Source organism: Protobothrops mucrosquamatus, unplaced genomic scaffold, assembly GCF_001527695.2.
Source record: "Protobothrops mucrosquamatus isolate PMUCROS unplaced genomic scaffold, P.Mucros_1.0 scaffold637, whole genome shotgun sequence".
NCBI lineage: Eukaryota > Metazoa > Chordata > Lepidosauria > Squamata > Viperidae > Protobothrops > Protobothrops mucrosquamatus.
The window spans coordinates 291,935-308,943 of record NW_015386929.1 but is presented as its reverse complement, the minus strand read 5'-3'; the positions used below and the strand labels follow the sequence as shown (position 1 = coordinate 308,943).

The following is a 17,009-nucleotide window of genomic DNA, read 5'->3' as shown; positions in this document are numbered from 1 at the left end:
CCTACATCGTCCATATAGGACGACTCGGGAACTCAACTCCTACCCCGGGCAGCTCACCGATCCCCTTATGCCCAGGGGAAAGGTATCAAGCCGTTTGACAGCAGATGCTGGCTGTCAAACCGGCTTTTACGCAAAACAGGCGGGAGGCAGCAAACAGCTGCGACCAGCGAAATCGCCTGCCACCGGAAGTCTCCATTTTATTTCATTCTATATAGTAATTCCTGTGTGATATTTTAAAACCTGAGAAGTTTTTATGATGTACTATGAGTCGGATTATGATTGAAAGTAATAATTTTAAAGCATTTTGATAAATCATAATATAAACATTTTTATATTATGCCCCTGCCTGAGCAGGGGGTTGGACTAGATGACCTCCAAGGTCCCTTCCAACTTTACTACTACTACTACTACTACTACTACTACTACTACTACTACTACTATATAAGAAGATAGGCAATTGCTAACACTACATTATTTTTGTAAATAATGCATGATGTTTTGTGAATAATGTGAACTTTTTCTGCAGAAGTTACTTAAATTATATAATAAAACTGATTGGTTCTATCAGTGTAAGCATGTTTAATAAACTGGAAAGGAATGGTATTTTTTTTCTTTAGACTAAGGAGTTTATTGATGGGAGTTTACAAACTGGAGGTATGTATCTTAAATTGTTTGCCTGAAAATTGGACAAATTGTAGCTTTTTTTCAAATTAATTATATAGAGATACAAACTGTATGAGATAAAAATACTTTGTCATAGAATGGCCATTATTATTTATAGGCTTGTATCAAGTTTTTCTTTTTTACAACTTTGATAACTTTCTTGATACCTAGAATAGTTTTTTTTACAGATCAAAGACTTTAGGGAACAAATTGTTTCTTGCCATTATGTAAGGGTGCATAAACTTTTACTGTCAAGAGGCCTTAGAGCAAAGAGGCGCAGTGCATGAACTACACAGCCCCACACACACACACATGCACCCTGTCCATTTGTAACCCATGGTATTGTTGAATGTTAGCGACACAATGGATGCTTTGTAGTAACACAGTCTGTTCCCCCCTCCCCGTGCCCTTTATGTTTGTGCATGGATGTTTTCTTGGGTGGCAGATGTCTCCAATTTCTATCTTGATGTTAGGTTAGATGGCACAATATTACAGTCTTTCAAAGATGATATGTTTCTGTAAAGATAGGAATATGACCTAATGTTCTTATTTCCATTTTTAACCTGCCCTTCCCACACTAAAATTGACAGCCTTGCCCTTTTCAATAGTGTCACGGGATGCGCTCTTCCAGTTCTCTAGAAAGACTGAGTTGCTTTCCCTGGTGATTTAATATTTGCCCATCTTTGCCTTAGGGGCTAATTTGAACAGATGACTGCATGAGAGAATTGTGTAGCCTTCCTTTACCAATCAAAGAGAATAAAGCTTCTTAGCCTAGAAGTCTGCATCTAGCTTAAATTGTATATGGTGTTACTGCTGATATTTAGTCAATCTTGTGATTTAGATCAGGGTTTTTCAAACTGTGTCATGGTATTCTATAAGAATGTGATGGGATTCCCTGAAAGACTAAGGGTGGAGCAGGATCATTGGAATGTAGCTGGGATGTCCATAGCAATTTTTCAAAACATGGTGAAATGAACTGAGCTTGTTTTCCCACGAAAAAAAAAACCATGCTTGCAATTTTGCAGATCAGATTTCTGTTTTTTGTAATGAACAGATTCTGTCTCTGAAAACGTTCATAGATCCCTGATTTAATTTATATAGTATATTTTATTTATCAGCTGATCCACAAGATAGCTCATAATATTGTGTTTATGTATGTTCACACAATCAGAATATAGCACAACAGTTGGAAGGGACTTTGGAGGTCTTCTAGTCCAAAGCCAGTTCAAGCAGGAGGGACCCAGTGTTTCTCAACCTTGACAATTTTAAGGCATGTGGACTTCAACTCCCAGAATTCCACAGCCAGCATTGCTGGCTGTGGAATTCTGGGAGTTGAAGTCCACATGCCTTAAAATTGTCAAGGTTGAGAAACACTGGACTATACCATTTCAGACAAGTGGCTGTCCAGTTTCTTCTTAAAACCTTCCAGTGTTAGTTTTCTGTATCCAAGCAGAGGCCATGTTTATGCTTCCCTTCTACTCTGCAGCTCCAGGGCAAGTGGCACTTGGAAGCAAGTGTTCATTTTGTCACAAATAGGGTAAATAAATACCTTGCTACTATTTCATAAATAGATGGGCCAAGCAGATTTCCCATTTGCCATGCTAATCTTACTGAGGGATGGGGGTTGCAATTTCCAAGAACTCTTTGATATTATGTTTCATCTTAATAAACCCCCTTGTGGATCTTGCAGATAAGTGGTACTATGTACTGTAATGTAAATAATATAATACAAGAGGAGGAAATGCTATATAGCCAGTATAAAGTAACTCTCTTCATTCTCAGGAAAAATTCTTGTGCATGGGAACGCAGGGATTTCTAGAAGGTAACAAAAATTCACATTTTAAAAAACATTGATGAGGCATGACCAACATATCTTACCTTGTTTATCTGTCTGCTTTCAGTGCTGCCTTAGTTATTGCATATATTATGGAAACATTTGGTGTGAAGTACAGGTAAGAACATTTACTAAATAGCCTACTGTATTTCGGGATAGGGGAATTTTAAAAGAATTAGATGTCTTTAAAGCAAATTCTTGGAGTCTTCACAGAAATTATTCCCCTTTTTTCAATTCAACTTTTGTAAATTTGTTTAAACCATGTTTGTTTAATACCACCAATATTGCTTTTAAATATCACATACCAGATATAAACAAATAGTATTAAGCACAGACCAGAATGCTGTTTATTTATGTGTGGCATGTTACATTTAAAAACAGCAATATATTTGCCTAAGTATGTCATTAGGTATTATTAAGAATTTAATATGCAACTTCTATATAAAGAATATTTTGGAAGTATGAAAGTTTGATACATTTTGAACACATTCCTTATCGCATATCTAGGCTTGGCTAACACTAGCACAGAGATTCTAATATATTATTATAAGGTCCAACAATGGAGATAAGAACAAACAGCAAATAAAACAACAAATAAAAATAAAGGAAAATATTAAGAAAGTAAATCAGAAACCAAAACAAATGGACATCAATTGATCTTTTTTCTAGGGATGCATTTACGTATGTGCAAGAAAGAAGGTTTTGTATTAATCCCAATGCTGGATTTGTTCATCAACTTCAGGTAAATTCTTTTTCTGTCCATTGATAATGAAGATTTTATTACTAATTCTCTAGGTAGTGATACCTTATTGTCTGAAATGCATTGATGTTCTGATTTGAAAGATACTCATCTTTTCTGGATGTTGTTTATATTTTCCAGTATAGTGGGTTATTTTTTTTTAAAAAAAATATTTACTTGGACATTGAAATTTTTTTTCTGTGAATTTGAAATTTAAAATACTGAAATGAAATGTGAGTGGATAAGCTTAGCCAAATATGTAAACTAGAAACTTAAATATTAAAAGGAGTTTTATGATTAATAGAATTTCTAAAATATATGGCAGAGGTAGTTCAGATTCTGGAATAACCACCAATGAACTGTCATCTTCCATGGCCGCAGGAGATCTTTAAACCACAGTTTTCATTCTTTCACATCCCATGTTCAAATACTGATTCAGATTTAGATAGCATATTGTGCTTGCTTGAGCTGTGTGTTATTTATGTATGTGCAATCAGCTTCTACTTTTCTGCTTGTTCTCCTTTCATTGAAATATTCCAGTAAAAAGATACAGGAGGTCAAGTCTTCCTCCAGAGAAGAAGAAACAGTGATTCCCCCCCCTTAAATCTAGATTTAATTTAATCAAGTGGAAATAAATTGCTTATCTCCCTTCTCTCATCCAAATCTGTTTCTCAATTTCCTAAAATATTTAAGTTTTTCTGACTTGTAATATTTATATGCTCTTGGTTTTTCCATTGGTTGCTTTTTGTCTTAGGATCTTGACATAGAGCGATTTCTGCAAGTTTTATGTAATTCTTCAGGTCTTCTTGTTTTAGGAATATGAAGCCATCTATCTAGCAAAGTTAACTATCCAGATGATGTCACCTCGGCAGCTGGAGCGATCACTCTCAGTTACTACAGGTGTGATCTTAATACAGGTGTATAGCTATAACTTTTTTCATGTAGGCTGTATGTATGAGGGAAGGGGTGGTGCCTTCTTCCTTGATGAAGACAGTAGTGTGTTCCCTCGTCAATAAAACAATTTTTAATCTTGCTAACTCTTAACTTTAATTGTCAACTTATTCAACACATTGCATTGTAAGCTGCCAAGAGTCACTTTAGATATTGAGATGGGTAGCATACAATAAAATTAAAATGAAATAAACATTCCCTTTCTAGGGAGAATGGTTGGACTACACTTACCATTAGATGAATTAGTTTATCTGGACCTTTCTTTCCTTGGCTTTGCAGCTGAGTGTTGGTGACATTTGGCAGGATTGGGATGACTATGATTCCACTGATTGTTCTGGCCCTTTCAGCGTCCTATGATACCAATTGCCCATGGTATTTGGGTTGGGAATGAGAGAATGCTGTCTTTCTGAGTGGTCATCTCCAATAAGCAATGATGAGTGGGGAGAAACTGAGCCCTTTGTAGCTTCATTGAGTCCCTGAAGGGCTCTGTCCTGTCTCCTATTTAACATTTACATGAAGCAACTAGGAGAGGTCAAATGCTGGCATAAGATGAGGTATCATTGATATACCGATACTTCATTATATAGAGACCCAATTTGGTGTAGTGGTTAAGATGATTGCCAAGAAACCAGGAAACTCTGAGTTCCAGTCCCAGCTTAGACATGAACGCCAGCTGGCTGATTTTGGGCCAGTCATTGTCTCTCAGCCCAACTCATCTCAGAGTTGTTGTGAAAATGAGGAGGAAGGAGTATTGTTTGCTGACTTATTTATAAAGTAATAAAGATTGGATAAAAAAATCTAATAAATGAAAATGAAGTAGTAAATGAAGCTTATCTTCATTCTGAGCCAGATGATGACCAAATGCCTAAAGACTATTATATATGGATGAGAAGAAAAAAGCTTGGACTGAATTCTACTAAAACACATGGCAGCAGACTTTGAAGCAAATTGAGTCCACATATCAACTCTAGATAGTTTTCCATTTTCCCAGACAAAGCTGGCCTGCAAGTTGAAGGTCTTTGCATGATGCTGGTTGCTACAGAGGAAAAATGGAAGCCACAGCAAAGGTTGGCCTTGCAGAGTTACATATTATCTGCCAGTTTTAGTGTTTCCTGGATCAGGAGGCACTTGTCACCACACTGGATTATTGCAATGCATTGTACATGGGGCTGTCCTTGAAGACCATCCAAAAGCTTTAACACATGTAACAAGCACAACCTGGGTAGTTACGGACATGTGGAGATTCAACTCTGTAACATTACTATAGGCAGTCCTTGCTTACCAATCCTCATTCAGCATATAAAATTTAATGGTGCTAAACAAGAAGTACATATGACCAGTTTGTATTACGTGATTCATAATACACATATTACGCAGTGGCAACTGCTCACCCATACAGTGATATGATTGCCATTTGTGACCTTCTCCACTGGCTTGTTACAAGCCAAGTAAATGGAGAAGCTGGCAGGGAAATTTGCAAGTTCCATAAGTCATTTCTGCCACTTTTCATCCCAAAGAGCTCCTGGGCAGCAGAGTGAGTGCAGGTCCCTGACAGGCAGACAACTGCCTACCTGGCTGTACTCATGCTAGGATCTACCTTCCAGCCTTCCTGCGTTCATGCCATCCAGCCTTCGGTCTTCTGTGTTCATGCCATCCAGCTTCTGGCCTTCTTGCACTCAAGCCATGCCATCCATTCCTGGCCTTCCTATACTTGCATTGCAGTCCACCTCAGCCTTCCTGTGCTCGCGTCACAGCCTTCCCCACTCTTATGCCAGCCTGCTTGTGAGCCACCTAAGGAAAGGTTTGTCGTGACTGGTACTTCCAGTTTCCAGCTGGCTTCCCCATTGACTTCGTTTGTTGGAGGATCTTACTTGAAGATCTGTGGTAGTCATTTAACAATGGCAACAGGGACTGCTGGGACTGCCATTGCTAAGCAATGTGGTCATATGATATTAATAACCTATATAGTATAGATTCTCCTACTCAAGTAGGGGGCTGGACTAGAAGACCTCTAAGGTCCCCTCCAGCTCTATTCTATTCCATTCCATTCCATTCTTTACAATGCATTGCATAGTGATGGAAATTCTGGTCCCAATTACAGTGGCTGCCAGTTAACCTCTGGATGCATGTCACCTTTATAAATCTTCATGCTTGGATATCACCATGACTATCTTCTTGAGATTGACTCTGCCCCCCCCATAATATATATATATATATTGTAAACCATTCAGTTTCTTCAGAAATGGGGCAGCATGTGAGTTTATAACTTCCGCCACAAACATATTTGGTTTTAAAGTAAATAAGTAAAAAAGCAAAGGGAAAAAAAATAAAGGAAAATAAAGAAAAAAGTGATTATGATATGAATTAAGGTAACACTTCACTAGGGAGACTTTCTGATTGAGGTTCTGAGAAGTCTGGGGGAGCGAAATGACTTTCAAAGGTGAGAGATGTGTGTTAGATGTAAAACGAATTTTGCACAGTAAGTAGAATATTTGTTTTTAAACTATTTCAACTACTATGTATGCTTAATATATTATATAAAAATTCTGAAGGAATTTTTAGTCTGCCAGATAAAATAAAATACTTAAAATTTCTGATTCTTATCAAGCTATTTTTTTCCTGGAATACATTTTTCTTACTGCCTAATCTCTTGAATTTTATTGCCTGCTTCATAGGAAGTCTGAAACGAACACATGAAGAGGAGGAAGAAAGCAGCGTACAGGCAGCAGCTCCAAATGGTTGACAGCTGAAGATACCTGGACTTGATTGTTGGGAGTTTTATAGCAGCTTCTAATCCTGGCAAGATGAACAACCAGATACAAATTTAAAAATGGAAGATTCTAACTTCCTTATGCAAACCTGTTCCTTCAGTAGCATACAAGGCAACATTTTTAAGGTATTAGATTCCTTGATTGACTAGAAGGCACTGATTTATTTTTTTTTACACTTTATAGTTTTATCCTTACCCCAAAGTTTTGGACTTGCAAAGAGGTATTATTGCAATAATGCACTTTTCATACTTGAAATTTATTTGTATTGATAAAATTATTACTTAAGCAAAACATGTGTTGGGAGATTATTATTTATATAATTTTGTGTAATTTATAAGAAGAGTAAAAAGAAAAAAAAATAACCCGTGAGTTGTATTTTCCATTTTCCAAGTTTAAGCTTCAGGAAGAAAATAGATTAAACTACTGTGATTATCTTGAAATAAAAACAGTAGGGATCATTATCACTGATATATTAAAATAGAAAATTAATATTTTCTTTCAAATAAAAAGGTTTTTTGTCTTCTAAGTTTTTAAGAAGAGACTAGACAATCATTTGTCTGAAATGGTATAGGGTTTCCTGTCTGCCTGAGCAGGGGGTTGGACTAGAAGACTTCCAAGGTCCCTTCCAACTCTATTACTACTACTACTACTACTGTTACTACTACATCTACATCATTTGGCTTCCAGGCAAGAGTCCATTGTAAAAATCATTTTTCTAGTAGGAATCGACAAAATAGATTCAAGCAGGCAAATAACGATATATGATCATTGACCCTTCAGTTATCAATATCTTGTTTTCCAGTATGTCATTCTGTTTTTCATCCCTAATAATATCTCAGGGTCATTAATCTTGCTGCCAATGAAGTATCCTTCAAATTCTCTTGATAAATGCCAAACTGCAAAGATCTGAATTAAGTAATCAGCAATATTTTCAGATACAATGGAAAGCAGTGGGTTTTTAGGAAAAAACGTCCAGTGTCTGTAATTTACACTTTAATCCCATACAACCTTCAAGGAGATCAGTGGAGCATATATCTATATCCATTCAGCCCAAACTGAAATCTTTAGATAGTTTGTTTGAAGTTTAAAAAAGGCTAGTACTGTTTTCCCTTTTCTGTCTGTTTAGTAAATGAGTTGCAGAAGTTTGCAATTCATTTACTAAATTTACATTTTCTTTCATTACCCAAAACCACTTATCTGAAAGTCTTATTTAAACACTGATTATTCTGCTTAGGATGGAGATGGCAGAAGAATAGTCACATTGATGGAATATACTTATTCATCCAATAACAGAATTTAGAAAAACATGGAAGAGCTGTAAAAATAACTTTGCAGAAAATCCTTGCATCTAATTAAACAGCACTTATAGACTCTCCCAAAAAAAATGATATTCTTGGCAGGTGGGAATATATAGATTCACCAAATGTATCCTTTTCTCCATTGATATGTGAAACTGAATCAGCAATTTTCAAAGGGAATGATTCAGCAAGACAATGAACTTATGTTTAGGTGTACAATTCAATAATACTTCTTTTAGTTTGAGAAGTAATTTAATATTCACTATCCAATGATACTTGTTTAAAACAGATGCATTTTAATAACATTTCCCAAATATCTGTATAAAATATCTGGCATCAAGAAGAAAACCAATACATCAAAATAATCACAAACCCCATTTATTTAGGTTTTACAATAATTTTTTAAAATATTGAATAAATATTCAAATAACTTCAAAAGTAGAGTACCTTAAAATATGAGATGGAATGACTATCCCTACTTTCTGTAGCCATCTGTGATTCAATTTTTGAAGCTAATCATTGTAGAAGACTTGTACCACATAATCTCATAATGCCCATTATAGTTATTTCCTTCAAAATTTCAGGGAAATGGGGAGTTATTTTTGTTACTATCCAATAATATCCAGGTGGTGCTAAAAGTGCTACTCTTCTGGCCTAGAAGCACTTAGAAGTGCTTATTGTTCAAACAGAATTTTGCATTTTTAAAAGACTTTTAGGGGCATATGGATGCTTTGTACTTTAGGAACTGTCTTTAAAAACTGCACAAACAGGCCCCATTTTTGACATAGCCCTGATTACTTTTAGAGCAGGGGTCCCCAACCTGTGGACCGGTGGCCAACAGGCCAGAGACCAGTACCGGGAATGGCTGGCGAGTGCATGCATGTGTGCTAGTGACCCATTTGCACATGTTTGTGGGTGCTAGCTCTGCTGTCATGACTGTTTTGTGCCTGCGCACATTTCCCTGCTCCTCCCTTTCCCTCTGGGCTGCCAACCCGGAAAGGTTGGGAGGTCTGTTTTAGAGAGTGGATGAGCGAACATGGTATGTGTATAATGAAACAAAGTGCTAAATTATTTCTCCTAAAACAAAAATGAAAGCATAATGAAAAGTCAGGCTTTTGTAGGATCTACTCAGTACATTAACAGACAGTAATTACACTTAATGGCAAATAAGATTTTAAGCACAAAACACCTGTGAAACATATTTTACAGAAAGTATGTATTTAAAAATTGATAGATTTTGCATATCCCAAGTTTTGCTTCAATTTGTGAAATGGTTCTAGACAGACCTTTGGGAAACAGTACTGACTGGGGAATGGTAAAACCTTTGGTTCAACATATCTAAAGGGCACCAAGTTGGAAAAGGTGAAGGTGAGGTATTTCAGTATATCAGCCCAAGCATAGAATGCCACTTGTAATAATTTCTCTTCATTGTGAGTGCAATAGAACCAATAAAACCAAGCTACACATCTATATTAGGAATTATTCATTTTGAAGTGCATTAAAGGTCAACATAAAAAGAAAAACTTGTTTTTTCTTTGTGACAAAAAATTACAAAAACATTCTCAACATACTACTCACTGTTTAGCTGCTAACAAAAAGCAGCACATTACAGAAAAATGCAGGGCAAGGAAACAAAACCCATCAAATTAAAAATTATTTTGGGCTAGAAACCATCCTTACCTTGCAAAGATGGCTCATGTCCTAGCTATCAAAAACAATGTACGGGCTGAATAGGAAACTTCTTCGGTTACCTTGGTAACGAGGAAACCTAAAATCAAAGTCTGTAGCATAGTCTCATATCTATTCATTATTTATTTGCAGGGAATTTGCTTTCTGTAAAGAGAAGTCAGTAGTACAAGCTCCACCACCAATAGTTGATTAAGAGATGATAGCAGGAAATTCTTTAATTGAAGAACCTTAGGCACATATAGTTTTCTTCAGATACTGAGTATCCAAACTTTGTATAGAAAGCTACATTTTTCGGCATACACTCTAGAGTAATTTTGTAGCAATTTAGTCTCTTGCTTAGCAATGTAAGAGTTGACATCAATCTTTAAAAGAGAAAACAAAAAGAAATAAGATTAAGTTTGCAGGATGTGAGGACAACTATTTAAGACTGCACTAGTAATGGGGCATACCTGTATTTATATCCACTACTACTATCAAATGATAGCCCCGATGACACTGCTGGGCCAAATTGGCTATCACCCTTAAAATATTAAAAAAAAATTTAAAAAAAAAACAATCACTGGAAATCTATGCATTAGCTGCCAATGCATTGGAAACAATGCTTTTTGGGCCCTACATGATTCCTTTCAAAAATATATTAGGAAAATACAGCTTATTTTTGGCCATCAGAATAGTGTGTACCAAACTTCAGATGATGGGAAACTTGGTCCCCCAAAGGGAAACAACTGGAAAGAATGAAACTAGTTTTGAATTATCTGCAAAGTGCTACCTATGTGCCAGGTGACCACCAGCAGTGTTAATGAAAGAGAAGTTTGGCATATAGAATGTTTGCTCACAGAATTTTGTTAGCATTTAAGAGGCATTTAGACATCCTTTTAACAGTTCCTCAATTATAAGTGATCACAATTATGAATAATTACTTACAGTTTTCCAAGCTGTTTTCCTCTGCAATCTCCACTTACAACAACATCTTCTATTCTGCCCCTCTGAAAATAAGTTAATACTATTTAAAAAGGTCAAGTTCCAGAATGTATCCAGAATGCATACTTTTTCTTCTTTGTACATACCTTTGCGCATGAGTGAGTGAACTTATGTTCTATGACTAAGGTTGCAGTAGCTACAATCTCTCCTAGTTTAGTGTCTTCCACAACTGTAACATAGTAGTCCCCAGAACTCCGCATGTGTTCGAAATTTTCTGTGGAAATGTAGGCAGGAATACGAATACTATTGATAATGGATTCAACAGTTCCTCAGAATCAGGCTTTCTTGCAGCTCTGTCATGTTTGCTAGCTCAGGATGCACTGCACCTGAACTGGGACAAGCAGATGAATAGGATTGTGAGAGGACTCTATGGGAAAGGCAAGCATGTGCATTGACAGTGTGGTCAAACTGGCAGACTGCCCACAAACTATGTAATTATTTCAGTTGCTATCTAGGCCAGAGCTATGGAGCCTATGAGCCAATTGATCCCTCACTTCCACAATCCACCTGCAACACAGAGAATAAAAAATGGGTCGTTTTTTTAGGGGTGGGTTCTGTGCAAAATAGGTGTTTTATCCTCTTCCAACCCATGACCAAAGTACAGGAAGCTTTAAGTGGTAATGTAAATTATTTTTCCAAACTTTTAAAAACGGTATCTTAAGGAGTTAATCATGAAGAGATTCTGCCACTGAACCTGACTTTCCTTTTCCATTTTTCCAAATAGCAAAAAATTAGAGATACTTACCAAGAAATTGCTGGGGACTAACAATTCCAGTTTCAGTCAGTTGACCTAGAACTTTTAAAAAGCCTATAAAAAAATGTTTTCATATTTTAGAATGTTCTTAGACAAAGCCATCAATACAGCATACAGTGAAAATAAAACTCTGCAAATGATATAATAGAGCCGTGATATTCCACATAAAAGTAATAAACAATAAATCCCACAAAAATATTTAAAGATGCTGAAAGTACACTTAAAAGCTTCAGTTCAAAAATGCATCCAAATTCTGCAGTAGTGTCTGTGGCCTCTACACTTCATGCTCATTGTTTGTTTCTTTTTATTATTATTATTATTATTACTATTATTATTGAGTTGGAAGGGACCTTGGAGGTCTTCTAGTCCAACCCCCTGCTTATACAGGAAACCCTATACCATTTCAGACAAATGGTTGTCCAATCTCTTCTTAAAAACTTTCAGTGTTGGAGCATTCACAACTTCTGGAGGCAGGTTGTTCCACTGATTAATTGTTCTGTCAGGAAATTTCTCCTTAGTTCTAGGTTGCTTCTCTCCTTGATTAGTTTCCATCCATTGCTTCTTGTCCTGCCTTCAGGTGCTTTGGAGAATAGCTCGACTCCTCTTCTTTGTTGCAACCCCTGAGATATTGGAACACTGCTATCTGGTCACCCCTAGACCTTCTTTTCATTAAACTAGACACGCACTCAATTCCAATAACCATTCTTTATATGTTTTAGCCTCCAGATCCCTAATCATCTTTGTTGCTCTTCCCTGTTCTCTTTCTAGAGTCTCAACATCTTTTTTTACATCGTGGTGACCAAAACTGGATGCAGTATTCCAAGTGTGGCCTTACCAAGGCGTTATAAAGTGATATTAACACTTCACGTTATCTTGATTCTTTCCCTTTGTTAATGCAGCCTAGCACTCTGTTGGCTTTTTTGGCAGCAGCTGTAGCACACTGCTGGCTCATATTTAAGTGATTGTCCACTAGGAGTCCAAGATCCCTCTCTTAAGAATCATATCAACATATTATAGAAGGAATTAGGAATATGCAATTGTAAGAAAACCAGAATATTCAGATTCTGTTATATCTTTTAAGCTGAATGGGGACCACAGTTTCGTAAAAAGTTTTTTTATGCTACATATTCTCAGCTTCAAAAGTTGAAGTTGTTCTCCACTCAAAGTCATTATCATCTGAATTGTTTTTGAATTTTCTCTGGATGAAGAGAACAAGTGCTTTGAAGCATATTCTCTTTACTCTGCTAATGGAACCTAACAATTTGACCCAATCATTCCCATTTAATTCAACTATGAAACATAGTTCAAAATAAATAAATACCTCTGTTGATGTCAGTACTGCAAAGAGGTCTTAAAACTAGACCATCCCCTGGATCCTCAGGAGAAATAACAGGAGAAAATGTCACAGTATTTAGGGTCCAATCAAGTTCTTCAAGAAGGTGAGGATCATACATTGGTGTGCTCTCGAGTTTTTTTATTGCAGCAGGCATCATGGCAACTGAAATTGAAGCAAGAACCATGGAAAGTGAATTATATCTTAACTCACATATTTGCCAATATTGTAAAATTGAATGGGAAAAGGATTCCTCTCATTTAATTTATACATTGTCTTTTTAAAATTAAAATATTAAACTATGATGCATTCCACCTGATACAATAAAAATCAGACTACAGTAATTTAAGGTTGGCCGAGGATGGCTATGATGCAAAAGAAAGTAAATAGTGCAATAGTGCACACACGCGCACGCACACACACACACACACATACTAAGCTAGATTCTCAGAGACTTGGGTTCTGATTTATACTCCTACCATTGGCACAAAACCAGCTGAGTGATGTTGGGCCAGTCACTCATTCAGCTCTGGTAAGAAGGCAAGGGCAAACCACTTCCAAAGATCTTGCCAAGAAAGTTGCAGTTACCAAGAGTCAAGAATGACTTGCAAGCATTAAAAGAGTAGGAGAATGCACTTTTTTTCTTCACCTATTTAGGAATAAACCTCTCAATCAATTGGGATTTACTTCTACCCAAGAGTACATGGTCATTCTTTCCAACCCAATAGGATGTTGAAAAGATACTACATAAGAGAAATTAGGACTATCTACCTCTGTAAACAGTCTAGGTAGGACAACATTTGCCTTGGTACGAGACACCAAAGAAAGACTGAATTCAAAAAGAGATCCATGGGAGAAAAAGAAATAAAAATAATAATAAAACCCCAATGTAGCCCTATGGGACGAAATAGTTCAGTGTAGTGCCACCTCCTCCATTCTAAAGTATTCATCACGTGAAATATCATCTCTGGGGAGAACGTTCACGTACATGCAAACATGTTCAACAATATCTTTATGTAAATGTTAGAAAATGATGCAAATTGCAACAATTATTTTTAATGGCAGCCGCAGGATTGGATATTTTTGTTAAAATGATGAAAATGTCATGCCATAAGGCATACCCTTTTTGTATGTGTGCATGATGTCAAGCATACAAAAAGAAAGTGTCTACATCATGAGGCTCCTTTCATCATTTACTATGATTGCCACCAGAAGTATCTCCAATTGTCCAGGCTTTTTCAAAAACTACCGATTTTGACTGTTGCCGGGGGATGAAATCTGAAATAAAAGTTATCCTTTGCATTTGAAGATCACTGATTGAAAGGACTTTTTATGGTTGAGAGGATGGTGAACTAGATAAGATGACCAACATTCCTCCTTTAATCACCACAGGTGAAACACAAAAGGCTTGATATTCAGACTTCAAATTGAACTTGAATCTAAGAACTAAGAACTGCTCATTCTTAGCAACTCTTTAATCTTATGTACAATAAGGGGGAGGGTTGAGAGAGGGTCTGCTACAATCCACAGGCATCTATCTACCCAACTACAGAATGGAGAACACAAATGTAGTTTCAGAAGACTACAAGCAAGACAATATGGTCCAGGAATGAACAGCTTCTCTTAATTACAGAATGCCACATGCAAAGACCAGGATTCAAAGACCACAAAAGCAGTTTCTTTGCCAGTTAATTACTGCATTTCCATGCAATCTTTGAAACCAAGTACTCCTTTAATGTGTCATGGAAGAAATTCATATTTGTAGGAATTTTATTTTTAAATCTCTAATCTGAAAGAAAATTTGAGGATATTGGCCTTTTTTTCCAATGTTTAAATTTATATGCAACCCATCTCATTCTGAGAAGCCATTCTGGATGGTTTAAAAGCAGAAGATAAAAAATAATCTTATTAACACTTTTATTGCAGGACATGGAAGCATCTCTGGGGGCTTTGGTGCTCTCTGAGACCACTCCCACCAATACTGACAATCCACTAGTATATAAAAGGGCAATCCACTAGTATATAAAAAAGAGCAAAATCCACTCTCTATTAGCACTGATGAGGTTACCTAATTTGGTAATGAAACGTCTGCAAAAAACCAACCAAGCTCAGAGAGCACCAAAGTCCCCACAGTTCAATCCTGAGCTACAAATATAATCTGTGCATCTGGTGTGCACAAGCAATGGAAAAGGTAGAGAAAATAAAGAAGGAAATGGACGGCTATAATTCTGCATTCTTATTTGCCAATTACTCGAGAGTCAACTCGTTATGTAAAAACTAATTATAAACGATAGAGAAAACTGCTTTTCCTAGGCTCACATTATGTACCCACTAGCTCTTACAGACAGGCCAGAGGCGAACATTTAAAAGTCCGACTGCCCTTAGAGCAGTGGTGGCGAACCTATGGCACGGGTGCCAGAGGTGGCACTCAGAGCCCCCTCTGTGGGCACGCGCACTGTCGCCCCAGTCCTATGCCTTCAGCTGGGTTTTATAAAACCTTTTTGCTTCAGGCCTCCGCCTCCGTGTGCAAAAAAAAAAAAAAGAAGATTCAATCAATCAGTCAATTTCAACTTCTCGGGGGGAAAAAAGATCTTGCAAAGTTGGAATTGATTGATTGAACTTTTTAGTTCCACCCAGTTACCACCGCAGCCATGCCCACCCAATGGGCCACACCCACCCGGCACCTGACGATGCATAAGTGGGTTTTGGGTTGCAGTTTGGGCACTCTGTCTCTAAAAGGTTTGCCATCACTGCCTTAGAGTCTTAAACCTCTGTGAAAAGAGAGGGAGAAAGCAATTAGCGACACAGGCCATTATAGCTTTTAAGGATAATTTAAACCAGTGTTTCTCAACCTTGACCATTTTAAGGCATGTGGACTTCAACTCCCAGAATTCCACAGCCAGCAACGCTGGCTGTGGAATTCTGGGAGTTGAAGTCCACATGCCTTAAAATGGTCAAGGTTGAGAACCACTGGTTTAAACATTAGCGTGCCAGGCTCAACTAGGATGCCTCCCGGGATGCGGGGCAGGGGGCGGAGGTCGGGGATCCCAGGCAACCCGGAGCGGCCTCTCGGCCCCAAAGACCCCCCCGGGAGGCTAGAGACCCTCTTAGGACTCTCCCTCGCCGAAGCTCCGCTCCGACCCCGGAGGAATTCCGGAGGAGCCGGGGTTCTTTGACTGAACCGCGGCGCTTGTATGGCCGTTCAGCGGAAACTTTCTAATTCACACAATCAGGAGGAACGACACGAGGCGCTAGCGAGGACAGAGTCAGACCCGAGGAAAGCAAGACGCTCTGCACACGGGCAGAGGCGCTCTTGTTACCCGGCGAGCGCATCTTCCGTTGGGGAAGCCGATCGCGGGGCTAGGAGGGTCGCCCGCGACAGCTTCCCTCTTTGCCCGCGTCACCATCGCCTCCAAATCACCGCGCGCGCACGTCAATCACTCACCCCCTAACGGACTCCTTCACTCGCGCTTCTCCTCCGCCGCGCGCACTCCACGCTACCGGCTTCCAGGCAAGCTCCGGCTAACCCTCTCAGCGCGCAGGCGCAATTCAACCGACGTGGCAAATCCGGGAGGGCGGTGCGAGGGGTCCGCCTTTCGGACGCAAGGGTGGTGAAAGTGGCCAATCGGAAACTCCCATCGTTGCACCGCCTCATCTCGTACCCTCGCGAGGTGGGAAAGGGCTATATGCCCGTCCACCCGGAGGCGCGCATGCGCAACATTGTTTTGACGCTTGGCGCGTTGCTTCTCCCTTAGTTTGCTTTCTCCCGTTCGTGAAGATGGATTTTCCCTCCGCCCCCCCCCCACCGTCCTAATCACTGTTTTGGAGAGTTTCGGGGTTTATTTTGCATTCATGTAAAGCAGTGTTTCTCAACGTTGACAATTTTAAGGCATGTGGACTTCAACTCCCAGAATTCCACAGCCAGCAATGCTGGCTGTGGAATTCTGGGAGTTGAAGTCCACATGCCTTAAAATGGTCAACGTTGAGAAACACTGA

At 38.3% G+C, this 17,009-nt stretch overlaps 2 protein-coding genes across 3 annotated transcripts in view; one reads left to right on the top strand and one right to left on the bottom strand.

Annotated features, from left to right (window-relative positions):
• Nucleotides 1-7,249, top strand: part of STYX (serine/threonine/tyrosine interacting protein) — a 22,048-nt gene extending 14,799 nt beyond the window's left edge. Inside the window, exons 7-11 of one of the 2 annotated variants that reach the window (XM_015817776.1) lie at nucleotides 2,446-2,485; nucleotides 2,565-2,615; nucleotides 3,167-3,239; nucleotides 4,052-4,136; nucleotides 6,863-7,249. In XM_015817776.1, the coding sequence (XP_015673262.1) occupies nucleotides 2,446-2,485; nucleotides 2,565-2,615; nucleotides 3,167-3,239; nucleotides 4,052-4,136; nucleotides 6,863-6,930 (317 nt within the window). In that variant the 3' untranslated portion in view covers nucleotides 6,931-7,249. Of the gene's footprint in view, nucleotides 1-2,445; nucleotides 2,486-2,564; nucleotides 2,616-3,166; nucleotides 3,240-4,051; nucleotides 4,154-6,862 lie in introns of both variants that reach the window. The other variant, XM_015817777.1, reaches the window with a different exon arrangement.
• Nucleotides 7,250-8,489: 1,240 nt separating this feature from the next.
• On the bottom strand, nucleotides 8,490-16,540 carry GNPNAT1 (glucosamine-phosphate N-acetyltransferase 1). Its single transcript, XM_015817775.1, has 6 exons — nucleotides 16,459-16,540; nucleotides 13,002-13,178; nucleotides 11,672-11,734; nucleotides 11,013-11,140; nucleotides 10,870-10,931; nucleotides 8,490-10,307 (listed from the first exon to the last, which is right to left on the bottom strand). Exons 2-6 carry the CDS (start codon nucleotides 13,171-13,173, stop codon nucleotides 10,160-10,162), a joined length of 573 nt encoding a protein of 190 aa, XP_015673261.1. The 5' UTR covers nucleotides 13,174-13,178; nucleotides 16,459-16,540; the 3' UTR covers nucleotides 8,490-10,159.
• Nucleotides 16,541-17,009: the final 469 nt, after the last annotated feature.

What these genes read in the sequence shown, in the direction of transcription:
- GNPNAT1 (XM_015817775.1), bottom strand. Translation starts at nt 13,173, where the DNA reads ATGATGCCTGCTGCAATAAAAAAACTCGAGAGCACACCAATGTATGAT. An exon ending in CAGTACTGACATCAACAGAG is followed by an intron (nt 11,735 to 13,001) that starts GTATTTATTTAT and finishes ATTTTTTTATAG; the next exon opens with GCTTTTTAAAAGTTCTAGGT. An exon ending in TCACTCACTCATGCGCAAAG is followed by an intron (nt 10,932 to 11,012) that starts GTATGTACAAAG and finishes ACTTATTTTCAG; the next exon opens with AGGGGCAGAATAGAAGATGT.